A 20,980-nucleotide genomic window follows, 5' to 3' on the forward strand; every position below is an offset into this window, starting at 1 on the left:
AGACCTGGATGCCTGCCAAGTAGCGGACTGGCAAGAGGTGAAGGAAATACTAGGTGTGGAGATAAGACCGTTTTTGGATTTACTAAACCGTTCGTAAATGATTAAGCTTTAAAGTGTCAATTTTCGTTCGACTTAAGTGTCTCTCTCCTCTACCAATGAAACGGTTATTGTCAGTTAAAGTTATGAAGAATTTAGATGATAGACAATATAATACCTACACAAAAATACCTTGATTCATCATTTCAGACAACACTGCTTTTTGCGCAAACCTGATTATCGTTATTAGTCAATATCCACATCACCCGCAGGCCCTCACTAATGCCACAAAAACAAGTGCCAATAAAACCCAGCGCAATCCTTTGCCGGACGCAAACTGTATAAAAATGCTAATAGTAGCGATTTCTTCGCAAAAACTTACGTCTAAAGAGTTTGGCATCCCTTCTCGTGGGACGCTGCGTTTTATTACTTTTTTATATCTTTTTAACAGCAAGGGGGTCAGTTATTGATATGCGGCAGGGTTGACGATACGAGAAAATTTGAAATTTAGAAGTCGTTTATCGTCTTCGTCGAGGATGGGAGAGTCTGAACTTGGCATATGTTATTGAACGTATCTTGATGTCCGTCTGTGAAATTATGGCAAGGAAACTGATTAACTTGACTTCATGTAATTATTGTCATCATGGAGGTATAAAAACAGCATTAGAATAAAAAGGAGACAAATAAGAGCGACGGCACTCGTGTATTCAATTGGCCTACTAGTAAAACTTACACTTATATGAGTTTTCGTGCAGTTTTTAAATACTTAATCTTGTCACGATTTTTGTACTTCTGGTTCAACTTGTTTGACACTTCACTAACCGCCAACCCTAACCCGTTAGGGTCATCTGTCACGTACAGGGCGGGGGTTAAAAATGCAATTATATCCGTTGTACTCGCCTTAGGGGAACCACAATGCCGTGTGGAACTGTGTGGGACTGCGGCCGGGGTGTGAGATGTTTGATGCTGATTGTGTCGGTGTACGATGACCCTGGCCAGGCTGGGAGCGAGGAAAAGGGAATACTTGGGATATTCCTGATATTCTTCACAGATGAGAAGGGATCGCTCCTGTCATTGTTTCAGAATATTAATTCTATATTTGCGACTAAACGTGGCAACTATTGTATAAACTGTGATGTCCGTGTCAACCCCGTGATTTAAATATGATTAAGTATGAGTAGAGTGTAAATGTCGAAGTGGATAAGAAAACGAATGAACGCGGACTCTGGGACGTTTTGTGACGCTTCATCCCGACGAAGCAATTGGTACCTATTCAAGCTTTATCTGCTGAATCAATCTTCTTGAACTTGTGCATATTTGTTTTGTAGTTACGTACGGAGACGGACGCGTGAGTTTCCCATGGGAAATTCAAAACGTTCACGGACAAGCAGTTTGGGCCATGAAGATGTTTAGTAATTATATTTCCCGCGCTTGCTTTTTAGGTCTGATGAGAAAAATAATAATATTAATACCAACTTTCGAACTGCTACGGAAATCTCAATTTATATCAAAAGATACGACAGAGACGCTCTTATTTATATTGTAGTGCTTTAGAAAGAGACGTCAAATCGTATCAGACCACAAAGCCAAGTAATTGTAGACAATGGAAGCTGAAAAAGACGTTTCCTTTAACAAGATTTCTATCTACCAAGTGTTTTGCCTGAGGATGTCTTTGCAACGCTAACTGTGACGAAAGTATTTTCCATATAACTCTTATTTTTAGGATCAGAGGGTTGAAAATTGTGCAGATATATTTTTGAGAATGGAATATGTTAAGTTTGTGATGTTTAAGAGACTTTGTGAACGCATGTCGGGCGTAAAACAAGGTTTTGTCAAAGTATTATTTTGATCCAGCTTAACATGAGCTCCCTACTCGACTAGAATGTAGTTTAAGGAGAGGTCTGGCAAGCGCGGACATTGTGATAAGGTCGCCAAAAGGCACAGTTTAGAAGTCGTGAAGTGTCTCCGTGTGGATTTAATTTGTTTGAGACTAGCGGTCGCCCGCGGCTTTGGATTCAAATATAAGGAACCTAACTAAAACGTCAGTATTTTCTTGACTCTATTTATCTATACTGTGTGCATATTAAATAGATATAGATTACACAAGGTTGTAAACAAACTGTACCTTCTGTGATACTGTCAGTTGCTGGGCACTCGGAGGGCCACAGTTAAAATTCTTGACAATTAAAATTACCTGTTTCACAGGGCCAAGGCCATCATTTCACATTTTGGTGTATGAAGATGACAGCATAATTACTAGGAGCTCCACCTACATTATCCTATACTGGATATCGTGTCATTAATTAGGTATATCTATATTCCACGTTTCGTAAAAAATGGTCCAGCAGTTTACCCGTGAAAGTAGATACAGAGACAGGGAGATAAGAGAAAGAGAGACTTGCAATTATAATATTGGTATGGACCAGTAATAGAAAAAGTTTCTTTACCTAAATCTATAATTAACCTGCCAACTATTTTAAAATCACGAATCTTCTTCAGTGATTATATTTGCTGAGCTCGATCGATAGCGAGCCATTGATTTGCCGAAGCGCTTTCTACTAAACCAAATATTTAAACTCTGTTTGAGACTACTATATTTAACTGTGCCTGTTGTGCCACCCACCACGAAACACGTATATCAGTAATGTAACTAGATCGACCTCATATAATACAAATCCAAGAACATAATGTTACTAGTATAGCACAAATTTCAATGGATAATAAGGAAAAATCTATTTTCAGGAAACTCGTAGTGATATCATAATATCAACAGCAATTGACGTTTATTCTAAAACTAAACTTTTATTGGGATATATTTGAAATATAATCGTCGTCATCATGGGGCGCCATCTTCGCATTGAAGTTTGGAGGTCAGCATACGGAGACCCTCGCGGCTTTGGGCCGCTATTTTCAGTTGAAATATAATAAGTATATGAATTATATAAGCGGGCCTTCCCGGCTTCGCTCAGGTAAATGCATAATAAAATCTATTAAACTAATTTTAGTACAATTCAGTTTATGTTTTTGAGCAATCTACTTTGATAATGCTGTTGTTCTTGTACGATGTCAAAGGATGTGGACGTAATTCTTTGTGCGTTTAAATTTTATTTTGCATAAACTTTAACAAAAAACGCATTTAAACTGCATTCAATATTTCGAATGGACGCACGCCATATTGTTTGTGTGTCTGATTGTCGCGTTGTCGTCACTCAACCCCCGGCCGTCACAACCAAACTTACCATTTAAGATCAAATTAAAACTCGAGTAATAATTAGTTCGCCATTGCGGGCGCGTGCCGCGGATTACCGCTGGGGGGCGCTAGTTGAGTGAAAATAGCGGAATATAAATGGATACCGATGTTTGGGGCCGTGAGTGGAAAGTGTAATTTTAATTAAATTTCGAGTTCGCCCTTGTTCCGTTGGCCTGCGAAGCTAATTGAGGTAAACGGTCAAAGGCAGAATGAGACAGGAACACATCTGTAATATAGAGAATTTTTCACTAGGTACCCGGTTTTTCATGCAGTGTTCTGTAGCTATGCTTTAATCACGAGATTAACTATGTACTTAAAAAAAAATTGGTAATTTTAAACGTAGAGACCTTTAGGATTACTTCGTTATCCGTCTGTCTGGCTGTCCAGCTGCCAAGACACGTTTTAGGGAACTCATATAGATAAGTTGAAATTTATACAGTATGTCTACGGTCTGTTTCAAGAAATTTGACAAATAAGGCAAATACAGTCTTATAAGGGGAATCTAATAGATGTCACTAAGTATCAAAAAATGGGATTAAGAATCGCAACCCTGGATGGTGCGCGAATTCGACTCACACTTGTCCGGATCTAAAAGTTAACTAGGACGACATATTCACTGAAAAGTTTTGGTCATCAAACCATTTTTCAACAAAATTATCAATAATTACATCACAGACATCCACAGACCAATCATCCTGAGTGTTCTGTGCAGTCATCATACATATCTGGAATATCTCTTAATTAACTTGGAGCTTGAACATAATTATAATTTAACTAAAAAATATAGAACCATAGAACAATACATTTAAAAAAAAACTTATATGTAAGTTAAAATAGTTTATAGTGCTGTCATCTATTAGTGAATAGTCAATTTATACTTTGCGCCATCTGTGGTCCAATAGAAAAACTATGAAAGCATGAATTGCGTGGTATTTTATGGAGTAGTTCTACCTGAGCGTACACAGATGGCGCTGCAAAGAAATACCTCTACCATTATTTATATAAATAGCTGAAGCATAATAAGCAACACCTAGTATCCTGAAATTTATTTCCATACTAAAGTATTTACATAGTTCAACATAATTATATTTATTTTTGTGCAAAGAAACACTTCGCAATAATAGATGACAAAGGAATGTCTCACTCAGCTTTGGTTAATCACAACAATGATTTGTTCGAGATAACGCTTCTTCGAGATTTTGTGTGAAATCAAAATCATCGGCTAATAAGACGTATAAAATAGAAATAAGTATTAGGTATATGCAGAGGATGTTATGAGGTAATAAACGACTTGCACGAATGACTGCAGCAATGAAAAATAAATCAAAATTTAAGTACCTAATCGATCCATTAGTGAATATCTATCAATCCTAGGCTAATCCTTTGTGTCCCAATGTCGACCGATATCGACCGCCCGTCACGCACAGTCGATTGGATGTGTGTGATTGGATGGATTCGAAGCGAAACTTTCAAATCTTGGCAAACAAAAGGAGATCAAACGAGATCACTGACCACTCTACTAGATGATATTGATATTATCAATTTCGTATGACGATGTAGATGATCATTGGATGATAAGATACCGTGAAGGTCACCAATTGGGTGAAAGACAAGAAAATAAAAAATATGTAGGTATTTTCTCGTGTGCCTAGACGATTTATACACGGCAACCCCTGGCATCAATGGAAAATCAAGAAGACTCCTTTGCTATGAAAAATAGGGTAGGCGTTCGGAGAAAATCAATGAATCGATGAATAGTGGCTCAATGCATGTACAATTTTGATGGTCAGTGTAGTTTTCAAGTTAATTAAACAAATCCAAAGTTGCTGGCGTTGAGTGATTTAAAAAAGAAAAACAAGTGACAGTTGTTATCAAGTGCTAACGAACTCCGAGAGCGATCAGTCAAGCCGTCAGATAACGAGAGGCACATGACATGACATGATCTAACTAAGACAAAACTAACAATAACAAAATGATTCATTAGTGCATCTTAAAATTTTACTTTACATTTCAAATGTTCAAATGAGCCCTGCAAGGGCGATGCAAACTGAATGTCGTCATTATAATACCAGCTCCACAGTCGCCGAACTGTCTTGTGTGTGGCCGACGCGAATGCGTGAACATTACGTAGATAGGTAGTTAGTATGGGCTTCTATTTACCGCAATGAAAAACCAGCAATGTATACCTATCTACCGAATCCGCCAAAGTTTGGCAAACTGTTCGACGACAGTGTGGAGTCGGCGTAATATTAAATACCTAACCCCAATTCTTAACATTGTTATTGGTAATTAGCTAATATTACAAAGACGTCTACATTTACAATTATTTTTCAGCCAAATATATCTTTTAGGATGTCCTAAAATTAAACAAGTCAAAACTACCTATACCATCGTATGGATGGATATGGATCCATATCAAACACATTGCAGTTATACTCATTTAGTCATTCATGTACATGCCTATTCCAGATATTTCAAATTATGTCAAAAACAGGTGTGACCATAAAAACTATAATTATATCAACAACAAGTAAACTGGAGATATTTCTCATAGGCGAAAGGCTAGCAACCTATTTATATTTACGTAATGACTCAATTCCAGCCACACGGCTAACCGTGGTCTGCGAGTTATCTTTACGAGCCAAGATTGTGGGCTACTGAAAGGCTCCGTAAAGGATATAAGACGTGACCTGTATAAATCAACATTTATTGTGGAAAACCACGCTTCCGAAACCGCCAGCAACAATGCCACTTGTACAAACACAAAAGGGTCCATCTCATTTGATCACTTATCTCATCACTTATCAGTCAATTGATAACGACAATCCTCGGCCGTCTGTTCGTCTGTTCGCAGTGTTCTCGCGACCGCCGACACGAGAAGATCATTATACACGGTTAGTGGGCTTGTTGATTTGTTTGTTGTGTGACAAGTGTGTTTGTGGTGGGAAAGTAAGTACTGGTATTTTTCTCTTCGGCCGCCATCGATACAGCTAGTATTAAAAGAATTTGTCAAGGCGAGGTATTTTATTAAGAATTCTTAGATATTTAACAAGACATAAATTATAGTTTTTAAATATTAATAACAAGTAAGCAACTTTGCATGTTTGCTGTTAAATAATTCCACAAGTATTAGTCTAAGTATTTAACAAAATTTCTCTAATCGGTGAACGAATGAAGTTCGTGTAATTTTGAATTAAATTTTCTTGCTTAATAACAAACTAGGTATATTATTTGCTAAAATTAATTTATGTACATCAACATAGCCTTTATTTACAAGTAATTTAATACACCTGTAGAAAATAAAGAATTTCCATTATTTTCTACAGGTTTCCGCGCGCGTTCCATCATGTGATTCATGTGACGTGGTTTTTCTCGGCGGCCGCATGGTGGCGCTACTAGCATCATATAAATTAAAATAGTAATAACAAACTATGCAGGTTCTTAGAACCCTATACATAATATTGTTTTATTTATCTTATACGTTTTTTTACTTATCTACATAAGATATTTTTTTTACAGAAGTTATCTATACTATTATTATTAAGTGGTAAGCGTTTGTGAGTTTGTATGTTTTAGGCAGGTAATCTCCGAAACTACCGAACTTATGTCAAAAATTATTTCACCATTAGAAAGGTACATTATCCTAGATTGCTATAATCTATATTTTATCTCAAAATTCCCATGGCAGCGAAACCCCGGGCAACATCTAGTTATTTACAAAATAACAATATGGTCCGCACCAAACTAAGATTTATGACGAACCACATAAATCAGTAAGCTACGTTAAATATATCAAGCAAAAGTGTATAAAAATAAAAACAATCTCTATAATTATTATTAATTTAATGTAATGAAATAAAAAACTATATCACCGAGCAAAGCGGTCTGTCGCTGGAAACGTATCTATCGCTTTAAAAGTTTATAACCAAATCTGATCGGCTTTTCGGCAGCAATAATATATCAAGTAATTTTCCTAGAACCAAAATAGGTAGACGCGGTGACGTCAAGTTCCGTGCGAAGGACCGCGTCGAACATAGTGTTAATTGTACGTATTCGTGACGAGATACCGACGACCGTGATATCAAAATTGTCCTGTAGGTGCGAAAAGGCGATGCCTGTGAAATTTTATTTGTTTTTTGGTAACTTGACCTCACTGGTGCTTTTTTGTTTAAATGTAACAATCAATAGGTACAAATAAGTATTAAGCAACAAATTGAAATAAAGAAAATAATGATTTCGAATCTATATTTTTAGCTAACAGTAAGGTTACAGTGTAAATACGTCTAGTTGCATAACAATTTACTGGAGCTATTCTCGAACACACGACAATAACAAACATCATTTATATTAGTTTTCTAGACGTGACACATACTGACACGATATGCTATTGTACTCTCGCAAATCAGATATTATTTTATCCTGTGATTTTATCTGTTAGATAAAAGTTTCAGGTCGTTTACCTCACAGTGAGAGCTGGGTTGATTTGCTATTTTATCATAAATAACAAAATACGACTGTAACAAAATTGTGCTTGGATATCGAAGATTCAGATCACTTAGACATTTTACCTACTAACAAAAAAAATGTTCCCAACTTCAAAGCAAATAACACGGAACAACAAGTTCAATACAGATTCGCTCCGCTTAGTCTTTCGTCATATCTTCTACCTTAAAGATGTCTGATTTCGTTCGCAGCATACAAGATGACAGACACGAGCGCGAGCCTGCAGCCGGGCGCGGTGATCCGGCCGGTCATCGACCCCGAGGGCGTGCAGCTCCTGGCGGAGAGGCTCTACGGGATCAGCGTGCTGGAGCTCACGGAACTCAACGGCTACGACGACAGGTGAGGAAGCATCAAGATTTCATTATTATTATTTTATCTTCGAGTCATTATGGCATCAAGCAATAAAAGTAGCCGCACAATAGGAGAACTAATATGTGGCTGCGTCATTAGCTTCCATCCGTCGTTAGTAGATGTCTCCACGGTACAAGAAGTAATTATTATCAAAAACATAGAAACCTATTTGCTGCTTATACTGACAGACTCTGACTGTCATTCTCTGACAGAGCAACGGACAGGCACGACATGATGAGTCCATTGGTAACTTGAGAAACCTAAAAACAAGCACCCTTCCGATATCGGCCTTTCATAACCCGATTTAGATTAAATCATCACGTCATTAATGAACATTATATTGAAATCTATTAGGATTATGCCTCAAATTTGGACAAATAAATCTTTGCTTCCCATCAGGCATGGTTGGAATCACATGCACACAAACCCCTATGCACACAAATGAGTAAGAAACCATAGAAGAGAGTATGTACTGAGACCTACAGTAAAGGACGACATCGATATAGCTACTGAAAGATATTAGGAGAGACTGGAGGTCCATATGAACTGCCTGCCAGGCTAATAACACCAGCTTCTAGAAAGCGACTGAAAAGGATTGATATAATTAAGTAAAAATAAAGAGTAGATAGAGGTTTTCGCTGGAGGACTCACTCCAAATATAGCCAGCTATTCGTCGAAAAAATAAACCTAAGACTGGCTTTCTTTTCAATCATACTCTCATGTATAGGTCTGCTGGAAGAAATTTCATTTACATTAAGCAACACCTTTATTCCTACTTTCTTATTTACTGTATACAGTAGAATTAACTGTTGAATACGCCAACAAGATAAAATAAATGCTATAATGCTAATAATATGTCTCCTTAGGAACTTCCGCATCACAGAGGACCCGAACGTGAAGAACCCCCTCATCACCACGCACAGCCAGCACGGCTACGTGCTCAAGATCATGAACTCCATGGACTCGCAGAACGTGGGCGTCGTCGAGGCGCAGAACGAAATCATGAACTTCCTCAGTGAGTGGCGGGTTTGATCTTCATTTATTTCAAGTATACACACACAATAATAGTTTAATCGATAACCAAAACCAAGATTCGAAATCGATATTTTTTAACTCTTTTGCGTGTGTGTGATTCTGGGTTTAATCTTTTTTTCTATTGCTTACTCTTTTGTTAAGGATCATTCGGCGCAGATGGCGAAGGGAAATGCAAAATCATGTTTGAATTAACTCATAATTTTGAACAATATCATAATAAAAATTATCTTCGATCAAAAACCGAAAGGTATTGGTTCTCTCCGAGCTAAATCGTAATGATAACGCTCTTCGCTGATATTTTTGGTCTATTAATAATTAAGTATAAGTAAATGATGAACAAATTGAGCAATTAAATATTTTTTATGTAGTTGTAATTCTTATGGACTGTGATTATCTGAAAAGTATTTATTGTTAGAATTTAAATTCTTGTGCCGACTTATACAGTACAGCTGAGTATGAACGTTTTATGCTATAAAGAACTATGTCATCGACCATGATTTCCGAGCATCATGGCAATCGCTGGATTATAAAGAATATTAAAGCCGGCATGTATATAACACAATTATACAGAAGGTTATCCTAGTATCGTCAGCTTAAAATAAAGGCCATGTAATAGCATCACCATTATTCAAACATACCTACGTATCATGAAAATGTTTTAGCCAGGTGACTATAATAAGTTTCACCTTGACCAAACACTAATTAACAAACTTGTGCTGAAAAATAATTAGGCTGCAATTAAAAATATCAATAAGAACTCACATTTCAAGGAAGCTGACACAGCTTCGAAGTCCTAATCTTAAGTTAGATAAACAAAAGACACATAAAATAAAAGTAAAATCATTGAAAATAAAAGCACAAAGTGTAAATACTTAACCATAAAATCGTGGACCACAATGATATAAATAGCCAGTATCTCAATTCAAAGCTCAAATAAAGAGCACTGTTACACCACAGAACTCTGGTTCTCAGATACCACCTGAGCTATTTGGTTCAACTACATCACATGGGATTAAGCGGATAGTTATGAACAAACAGGATTTATTTTCCAGATGCTCGCGGCGTGGTATGTCCAAAGCCAGTACGCAACGTGTACGGCCACCTGCACTCCATCGAGACCCTCAACGGTCAGCGGCACGCCGTGCGTCTGCTGGAGTATGTACCTGGCGAGTTGCTCAAGGATGTGCCGAAGACGGAAGCCTTGTTCTATCAGCTTGGAGAGTTCGTCGCTAATCTTGATAATAAACTGCAGGTTGGTTATGTTTACCTAGTATCCTGGTAGATCTCACGGTCTACTTTGTGTGACCGTCATCGAAGAGACATGCCGTCTGTATTCAGGTATATGTACCAGTAAAGTTGCTGAAGGATTTATAGAAAACGGAGCTTGGAGAGTTCTCAGCCAACCTTGTTAATATGATTGCCTGGTACCCATCTCCAACGTTTCAAAGTTGTCATGCCACCATCTATTTTTCTTTATTCATTGGTAAAACCGGACTCGGATTTGGTATTTCTCTTACTAAGTATATTAATTATGCACTTTATAATTGCTAGCAAAATCAGCATTCATTAAATATACCTAGGTAACAGTTTATTATTTATCTTACATAAATAAGGTTTAAAGAAAATCCTTGAGTTTCGAATTTTTCATTTATCAGTCAACGCACGCCTTAACTCACGCAGAACATTTTTATGTTCTGATATTTTTATGTTTATGTTTTTGTGAAGATGTATATTTTCCTCATTAAAAGTGTAAATGGTTGCGCACAACCGATTTTATATGAACTAGACAATGGTTCAGCTTCCGACCTTGCCGCGTTAGCTGCGAGGCCACACACTGATGCTATCACGTACAACTGTACTCTATTGTTCGGCACGGTTTCAGTCGTCTTGTTACATTGATCGAGTTATTTGAGTATCGATAGCCGATATTAACGATACTTTCTTCAATGATGCCTTTAGCTTTCGAATCGTCAATATGGTAAAAATGGTTTAAGTAAATTAGATTTCAGAAAGTATAATTTTGTTCTCTTTTGAGTTTAGTTGAGCCACCCGACTGACTTAATCATTTTAGTTTAAATTCTGCTACTGAAAAGCCAATTATCAGTATTCATTGACTCTTCTAATTTGAGCACCGCATTGAATAAAGGTAACTGTGCTCGTGTCCAACGTTTTGTTCAGAATATTACTTCACGTAACTACTCATTACTACGAGTAATAATAGCGATAATATAATAGACAATTTAAATATGAAATAGCTTTATACAAAGTAACTATACTATGATTAATTTTCCGGAAAGTGTTGTACTACAACTCGTCATTAAACATGATATACATATGCACAATTGTTGCTCAGTTGGGAATAGGAACGTTAATAACATTTTATGTGAACAATTTGAGAATTTATTAGACATATGGAAACTAGAATAAATGAAACTTTAAACTAAAGTATAAGCGGTAAAATCCGTGCAATTAAAAAAGGAAAACAGAATGCCAAAAACGTAATACCTAATTAAATTATATAGTATTAATTAATTATATAGTACCAATAGCGGACTCGTGACGAGAAACAAAATACGTTTATTTGTTTTAACTGAAAAGAATCAGTCCTGCGTCCGCGAAGTGAAGTACCAAGAAGCAAAAGCAATTAAAATCTTAATAAACTTTCAGAACTTCAACCACTCGGGGCTGGTCTCCCGCGAGCACATCTGGATGCTGACGAAGGTGCCGGAGCTGGACCAGTTCAAGTCCGCTGTCAAGGAGCAGGACAAGCTAGAGCTAGCGGAAGAGGTCGAGAGCATATCCATACTAATATTATCAACGTGAAAGTCGGTCACACGGCTAAACCACTAGTAGCGATTTTGATGAAATTTGAAATAGGTGTAGTTAAGGCTCAGACATTACCTACAATTACTCATACTGCTTTACTTTATATTGCTTTACGCTTTATAATGTCTAGTTTTGAATTAAATGTTACGTAAGAACAAATTACGCTACATTACTGCGCTGACTTCAACAAAACAAATTGTCCACTTATTGGCGGTCAGGGACTTTACTCCCAGTAGATTGGATCTTCCAACGTAGAACACACTGAGGGTCTAACTTTAGAACTGCAGGTGCAAATAACGTCAGGCAGATTTATCTAGCAGTTAGTTGATCTGTCAGCTTGCAATATTATATTTTATCTGAAAGTGGTGAAACAGGCTCTCGGTGTTCCGAGCTTTCATTGCTTTCATTGACATTGTATCATTATCCTACTGACGTGGTGTTGGTTCCGTGGTGAATACCGATCGCCTATGATCGAAAGCTCCCAAATTTTAATCTTACTCGTGCTTCAATTAATAACATTGGTTGACAGTTCTACTTCACTAGTTTGTGCAGTGCCACCAGGGGTAGATCGTAAAAGGCATATCAGATGCCTTTAGGTCCATTGGTTAAATCTGACAATAGTGCTAGCAATAACACACTCAAAAAGAATGAAGAATTATCCGACTGCTTGCAGGTGATCGAAGAGTTCAAGTACGCGGTGGTCCCGCGCCTGGACGAGCTGGAGCGCGGCGTCATCCACGGAGACGTCAACGAGATGAACATCCTCGTCGCGCACAAGCCCGGCGGCAGGTGAGGCTTCTTTGGATTTCTTCATTTATTTTCATTGCATTATACAAATATGTGACTTAATTCTATTTATAACAATATAGTCATATAAGGTGCTAGTCATATGTTCTTATAAACAGAATTAGGCATTGCAACGGCTCTCTCCCAGGTGGACAAATATTTATGTGAGGTATTCTGCGAAGGAAGGTTTTCTTAGGCGATCTTTAATAACCCTATATCTGTATCAATATGGTTGAAGGATGCCTTTATTATAATTGTGACATAATTTGTATATATTTTTTTTGTTTCAAATTTCTTATCATATTCGTCTTGAACAGTATACTGGTTTCTTTACCAATAACACGTATAATATTGTCATTTTTTATAGCATATTAAAATTTATCAATACACGTATATTTTAGACAAATTATACGTATTGGGTCGCTGTTACACGTATTTATTAGATCTTCGTTCAGTGTAACAAGACTAATGAAATTGTGATCGATACGGGAAGCGTCTATTGGCTGAAATTGCTCGTAAGTAGTGGCGACGACCCGTATGAATTTGCAATCCTCTCAGTGCAATTCTGATGTGTTAACTGCAGTGATAAATAGCTTCCTTTCCTGCCTGAGTGTGAATGTGAATGAACGGAAGAACGAATGCGTGGTTCTTCTTACGTAGTGTGAAAAGGGAACTCCAGTGTAGAAGAATAGTCACAATAAAATGGAAAGTACAAGTTATACTCGTAGAAGGGGGACATACAACACATATTGAAAATAACATGAAATGTAAGTTTGCCTAAAATTTGTTGAATTAAAACTCATTTTTGACATTGTAGGGTTGATTCACACGAGGTCTGTAAACCTTCGGGAATAAATTGTCTAAATAATAGTGAAAATTGCATCAAAATCCGTCGAATATAGCATAGAAACGGACAGTTGCGGAGGGCGATTTTGTTTTATACTGTTTATTAATAAATTGATATAATATATGAGTAGTCAATATAATTCGTTTATTTAATGCTATTTAGGTATCGATTGTTATCAAGTATGAATACATCGGATAAAATAAAATATCAACCAAATGAGTGTCGCTATGCGATACAGCAGCAGAGACTGTTTGCTCAGAGCTCGTCGCTAGTGTTTACTGGAGATAGGCTTCAGCCGAGTGTTATCGCCTTTTGGATAAATAAAGCCATTTGTTTGGTTTGATGACAGTGTTCTCGCATACTAATATATTCGAGGAGATAATAGCAACTTAGGTTTAATCCAATCTTAACTGCTGATTTATGCGAGTTAGTAAAAGATCTATAAATAACTGATAAGACCCTTCACGTATAGATCTGTACATCTTTTACACAAATGGGTAGGCCCCCATTGCTTCCATAGTTCTAATAAAAACAACTAGTCTCATTACTTTCATATCAACCAAAACACATTATATTTTCTTAGGTCTACCTCTACACCAGTACTATCTGGCTTCCTTCATGCTAGTAAGGAAACGAAAAGACTGAACTAAATATTTGTATGTACAAGGCGTCTCCACACATCAGTTCTCAAGGTTTGCACTCAAATCCTCCAAGGAATATTACTTAGGTAAACCTGTACTATTTGTATATACAATTGGTTCCTTAGCTTGTGTCACTTACATCGCCACTCAGAAACGTATGAGACTCTGAGCTATTCTTGGAATGCAAGCAATGGTCTGCAACTCTATAAAATCTATTTTAGTCTCACTGGCACAAAAAAGAAAAACTATTCTAATATTATGAGTGTTTATTTCACTAACCATTCTCATGAAGTTACAAAAAAAATCTTTCTTGCTGTTATCTAAAATCTAATGAGTTCTGTCCAATAATTTTCAACACGGATATAATAATTCTTCGTATATCTCTGTGCAAGTATCTTATATCCTTTCTGGATTAGTAGCGCCCGCACCTACGCGACTATCTCAGTTCATTGGTAAAATGGTTATAAATTTCAGCAACGTATAAATATCAATATATAAATACCTGTCGGAAGTCTAATGAAAAAAATGTCATGGATATTTTGTACAACTGCTTCTAACATTTTGTTAAATTTCTTTATATCAACAAGCCATAAATGTTTATTGAATTTTATAAATCAAATGTTTATTTTGTGAAATTTATATTTGAAATAAGACCTTTTTGTTAAACGTATTTAATGCAAAAATACCTTTGACTTTTAATGTTTCATGGACGTGAGGTTATGGAAAATTGCGATATAGATTTAACTTATTTTAAGACACTTTTTTACTTAAGTCTTCCAACGAATTGTGTATTCCAGTGAGAGCGATTACCGCATCTGTGGCATCATCGACTTCGGCGACATTCAGTACTCGTACTACGTGTTCGAGCTGGCCATTGCCATGACGTACGTCATGCTCATCACCGGCGACCCCAAGGACGCCGGCTTCGTCCTCGCTGGGTACACCGTCAACAGGAGGCTGCCCGACGACGAGTACAGGCTGTTGAAGGTAGAATACTTCCTTCTGTAAAATATTGTGTGTTTTTCTGTTCGAGTCACGTTGGCCTGGGTGAATAAAATAGAATTTCAAGTATCCTTATTTCACCTCGGACTAGGTGAATTGATTCGACTTTTTGGATCTCCCTCGAACCTTGGATTCAATTCACCCACGTGATCGTTAGCGACTATTTGTGGCATGTGACCCAGATGCCCCAGACTCGGACCACTCCATATTCATCCGTGGAAGTATGAGGCGAAAACGGGATATGTAGCCTAGGCAACTCATAGGCAACAACAGTATTTCCAAGTAGGGTTATCGTCATGCAGGCGGCCGGTAAAAACACAGCCGAATCTTCAAATGTTTAAGATTATTTTTTACGTTGACCCCGGTTACGGATCCAAACGCAACGGGGAATATGCGGAATTAAGAAAGATCGTTTGCGACTTCTTAAATAATTCCAGAGGACTATCTGCAATATGAATTATGAATTCCAGACCCTGATCTCGTCGCGTTTGGTCCAAAGCCTGGTGCTCGGCGCGTATACCAGGGAACAGGACCCCAACAACACGTACGTCTCCTCGACAGAGAAGGCCAACGGCTGGGAGCTGCTGAGGAAACTGCGTAAGTCCAAGCCAGAGGTCGACGACCCCACTGACTGGAAGACCATCGCTAATGAATACCTCACTAGGAGCTAATCTCCTACTAACTTCTGCCGTCCTGGTATAAATTATTGTATTATACTTAAAATGTTTAATTGATAATTGTTAGTCATTTGCTTTCTTTTGTATACTGAGAAACTAGAAATAGAAATTATAATATGTATCCAACTCTACTATATTTATCATCATCTGTTCGCAGATAATATTATTTACAAACTTGTAAAGCTTTCATTATTTTTATTAAGCAGTAGTGTAAAAATGATTTCAATTAGATTTAAGGCATAAAAAGTATTAAATAAAGACTTGTAATGATATAATGTGTTTAATTAAAATTTGAGATTCTTATGCAATTTTTAAGTTACGAAATGAATCTATCAACGATTTGGGCGTGTATTTTTTAGCTCTAGAATGTTTACTTATTCTTTAGTTGTGTAGATCCGGTTTCCATTACTATTGGTAAAATAAATTTAGCATATTAGAAATGATTTATGTATATCACAAATTTCTCGCACATAATGAAAGTGTATGTAGTTTAAAAGATTTGATCAACAGTTTGTTCAAAACATCATTAGATGACGTGCGGGTTATGAAAATAAACTTCCACGCCAAGTAAATAAATATAGCAAAAACCGAATGCGGTTCGATTCCCAGCAATATTTACTTTACGAGCACAATTAGAGGAGTCGTTGCTCACTCAATGGCTTTCTTGAATTACGAAGAATGCGAGCGCGGATCTGATAGCCCAGGATGCGTTTTATTGCACCAGTTGTTGTGGACCGAGAGGGCCTGTCGCAAACTGGACTATGAGAAAGCCGACCCTAGATAATAGTAAGAAGAAATGTCAACAATGTCCTCAAAATTTTCAAATATCGGCAGTTAGATCTACTAAACTACTATTATTTTATACAACAAAATTTCAAACTGTAAATATAAAAAAAAAATTATGGATTTAAGTTGATTACGCTCTTGACATGCATTTTGATCAGATTTAGATGAAATGCACGAATCAAGTAACATCGAGATAATGGTTTACCAATGTGTCTGAAGCCAGCTGTACGTACACACGGCAAACAGTTCGCCACAAACAGTTTGAAAAAGTCCACATTAGTTCACACCAGAGCCCGTGCCTACTCACGGCTCATATCACGATCTTTATGGGGTATCGGAGACGCATTCCAGATCCTCCGACAAGGAGTTTTCTGTGGGAAGATGGCAATCGGAATCGTGGGAATTTTGAATAAGAAGCGTAAGAATTCTGTAAATGCTTTTATATACCATACTGGGAAAATGAACCAAATATTTTGTGAGAATTTGTACTCGTTATAGTGCCATCTACATCTAGCCAGAGCGCAGCGTTGAGTCATCATGAAACCTATACGTTTAGGAAATAACAACTAGATGGCGTTACACGAATGATTTATACCATTTTTTTCATAATTTGTGTGTTCGACCAAAACGAAACAAATGTCTGTTGAAGAGTCAATAGAGAGGATTTTACAGAGACTGTTTTCAGTATCTTGGAAATACATTAATGTACAAAAAACTTGAATAAAGACAAAATAATGTAGTCATAGAGCTATTGAGTTCAGCTACTCGTAGCTCCATAGTATTTCATTACAGCATTCAATATTAAGTTTGTTTAAATTAAGTCACTTCGCCGTTCTTATTATGTAAATGATATCGATGCAATATCGATTTGTTTGACATCAGTATCCGATAAATTTTAAGATTTGTGGACAGTTATCTGACAAGGGCGTAATCTGTTATCATTTACTTAATCATACTTTGAATGAAATTGGAACCTCGAAAATGGGAATTTACGATATTGTTAATGAAGAAATACTTTGTAAATTCTCTCTCCATTTACAAAGTAGACGGAATTTCTTTATACAAAATGAAGCATACTGAAATAATAATACGTGTTGGAATGATGTCAGGTGGAGTAAGCACTGACTGAATGGTGACCGAGGAGTGTCTAGGACGGGGGAAAGAAGGAAGAGAAGCGAGATGGGTGGACATCATCATTCAAGTTACAGGTCTTGTGTAGTTACGATCGCAACAGAATATAGAGAGGGATATCTGTCTTACAAGGGTCGCCTTATGCTCAGTATAGACAAAGGACGCAGAAGATAAACATCTATACTATTATTCTTAAGATGTAAGCGTTTGTGAGTTTGTATGTTTGAGACCGATAATCTCCGAAACTACCGAACCATATTCAAAAATTCTTTCACCGTTAGAAAGGTACATTATCCAAGATTGCTATAGGCTATATTTTATCTCAAAATTACCACAGGAGCGAAGCCTATTAGATTTTTTACAATGGATATTTTCCTGAAGAGCTGATGAAATTTTTAATTTATATGTGGTCTCATGGTGTTGTTGTGCTCCTATCATATCATAAGAGAAGTTTATCTCGAGGAATCATTATAACACCCTTGTTATAACGTCAGGCTACTAGAATCAAGTGACAAAAAATAAGTGGTCCGTCCACAGGCAGCGAGCCATCAGATAAGCAACTAATTTGTCTGCCGCCGCCCGTCCGTCTGTCTGTACGATTACATTAGTCTCATTTCAATACCTTCGTGTCTTACACGTTACAACTGATTAAAATCTAATTTATTCATCGAATAGATTGAAAAGTTATATTCAGCTATGAATTCTAGAAATTCCTAAATGTTTTGGTTATTTACAAACTTAGGTAGGTTCATCAATTAAATTTAATAATAAAGGAAATCACTACTGACTTATTAGCTTAAGTTTTCCAAGTTACCCAGGGATTCTGAGTTTAACTCAGGCCTCAAATAGTAATGTCCTTTGTGTCTTGTAGCCCGCTGTACTTACAAAGCAGTATCAATCAAATGCGATATTATTTCCACTAATGATAGCCATATACAGGGACTTCTTTCAAACTCGGAACTAGTGATAGTACAGAAGTATACGTGAGTATAATGAACTTAGCAAATCTATCTCTGTATGAGACATGTCCCATTGCTACGTTGCGCTCCGTTGTAACGGTGCAGCATGTTGTCTCCATTGTTGTTTATAGGTTTTGACACTGATGTGCGTTGAAGTACGTCGCAACCATGGATTTAGTAAGTACTTCGGTACCTACTAATTCCATGGTCGAAGCTTTCTACGTTGTTCAACGTTGATCCTTCGACGGACGTCAACGTGACGGAGCGCAACGGAGCAATGGGCCAGAGCTAAAGTTTCACTAAAAATCTCACAATTTACAAACGGTCTGATTTATTTTCTGTGCGACATTCATTCACAGCCCTTCATTAGCTTGAGACTGAAGATTCTCATTAGGCGCCAATTATTAGACAAGACTTTTATGAGTTATGTGATTATACTATATGACTTTTGTGATTACAAATGATTAAATTAATAAATCAATGATTTTGATGGCTATATAGATTTTATACCCCGTAATTATATATTTATTTATAATTTATAAATACCGTAAAACAATATTATAAAAATGATAATCCTCTACGTATTAGATCTTTATCCCCACACAAGCCTCTCAAAGCAGCGGCAAATAATAATAAGTTGATAGGCAACAACAATATTCCCAGAGAGTGTTAACGCTAGACAGGTAGCCAAATCATCAATATTTAATGGTTTATTTTTACGCTTACCACTGGCTTCGTGGTATTACAGCCGCGAATAACATCTTCCCGTAAGGATAAGGCATACCTCTGTACGCGAGTTCTAACTGTTTCGTAATCGTAACAGAATCCTTCAAGCCCACGCTGTAATGAACTGTCGGATGAGACCGCTTTTTGTCGGCGCGACCTGTTATCAACTAATTAACGTTTTTTATTACTTATCGTCGTTAACTGCTATCGTTAACCGCCGAGTCCCACCCTGTCCGTCGAGCATACATGGCTGTCAGATTATGATCAAATTATGTTTTTTGGTATCGATATTTCTGGGTCACAACGAAGTTATATCCCAAACTTGGTACTTAGCTAGACGTACCAGAGCTACATTTATCTTAAAACATCACTAAATAGCATTAACAATCAAGTCGTGAAATGAAATTCCGAAAGAAATTCGTTACGCGGTACAAACAAATTTCAATCAGTATAGTCCGTAGTTTCAAGGAGTAGCGAGAATCGGTGATATAACAATAATTAGGAGCAAGGGCGTTAAATAGATATAAGTTATGACTGTAGCGGACGCTTCCGTGTCAATGTGTCTTGTTTAGTGCTTCCTGACAAGATATTATTAAGTTTTCGTGCACCGGATGTTGTCATTTAAATTGAATCCAAATACCGGCAAGCAGCAGTATCGAAGTCGATCGTCGCACTACAGCGTGGAAATGCCGCCAGTGTTTTAGGCATCCTTGCATCGGATTAAGTACCTTACGGATTTATGATTTTCATTTTATCTAATAACTTAAGTACGACTAATATGAACGAACTATGACTTTAAACATACGGGTTTTATTTGGCTTCGTGAAATAAATAAAAGTATTAAACTTCCTTCATCAGTTGTATAGCGCCACCAGTTTCGTGTTGCGCCTCGGAGTTTAACTCCCGCTGTCGGAATGTTATACGAAATCACAAAGAAGAAATAATAGATAATAGAATTAATATTATAGATAACTTTTTAGAGTTATCTGTTTACTTTTACTAAACATTATACGCGGTGTTGAAAAGTTGTGTTTATAAAATATATTCCAATCACAACTTAATTATTTATTTAAATATTATTAATTTATTTTTCAAGCTGCATTTTATAATAAACCAGAATGTAGTTTCACGTGCCTGGCTGCGGCGCGTTTAATCGCGAGTTGGCGGCGCATTTTAATCCGATTACCGTAAATCGATTACGAGCAAATAACGCTCAATTAATCAGTAAAAACTGGTCGAGTGAAGAGCAATCTATAGAATAATTGGAACAGATTTTATGTCTTTCGTTACTGTATCTCAGTTTAATCTTAATTGCGCAGTTAGTGCAGTTTTAGAGAGAAATTAGTGTAGAAGAAACAAAAAAGATTTGCAAAGATCATAACAGTATGGTAGTGCACAGAGTATGGCAGCATAACGCTCTAGGC

General features: G+C 36.9%; 2 protein-coding genes across 4 annotated transcripts in view; one reads left to right on the top strand and one right to left on the bottom strand.

Annotated features, from left to right (window-relative positions):
- Positions 1–20,980, bottom strand: part of LOC128680964 (uncharacterized protein) — a 107,219-nt gene that overhangs the window by 54,068 nt on the left and 32,171 nt on the right. The window lies entirely within an intron of this gene.
- On the top strand, positions 6,033–16,229 carry LOC128680963 (uncharacterized protein). 3 transcript variants are annotated; one of them, XM_053764484.1, is made up of 8 exons: positions 6,033–6,180; positions 7,981–8,128; positions 9,007–9,155; positions 10,228–10,427; positions 11,843–11,962; positions 12,675–12,790; positions 15,073–15,262; positions 15,748–16,229. In XM_053764484.1, the coding sequence occupies exons 2-8, from the start codon at positions 7,989–7,991 to the stop codon at positions 15,946–15,948; spliced, it is 1,116 nt and encodes a 371-aa protein (XP_053620459.1). In that variant the 5' UTR covers positions 6,033–6,180; positions 7,981–7,988; the 3' UTR covers positions 15,949–16,229. The 3 variants fall into 3 exon arrangements, with proteins under 3 accessions (XP_053620459.1, XP_053620460.1, XP_053620461.1); XM_053764485.1 differs by having other exon boundaries at positions 6,145–6,235; XM_053764486.1 differs by lacking the exon at positions 6,033–6,180 and adding an exon at positions 6,686–6,704.

This window comes from Plodia interpunctella, chromosome 25 (genome assembly GCF_027563975.2).
Source record: "Plodia interpunctella isolate USDA-ARS_2022_Savannah chromosome 25, ilPloInte3.2, whole genome shotgun sequence".
Lineage (NCBI taxonomy): Eukaryota > Metazoa > Arthropoda > Insecta > Lepidoptera > Pyralidae > Plodia > Plodia interpunctella.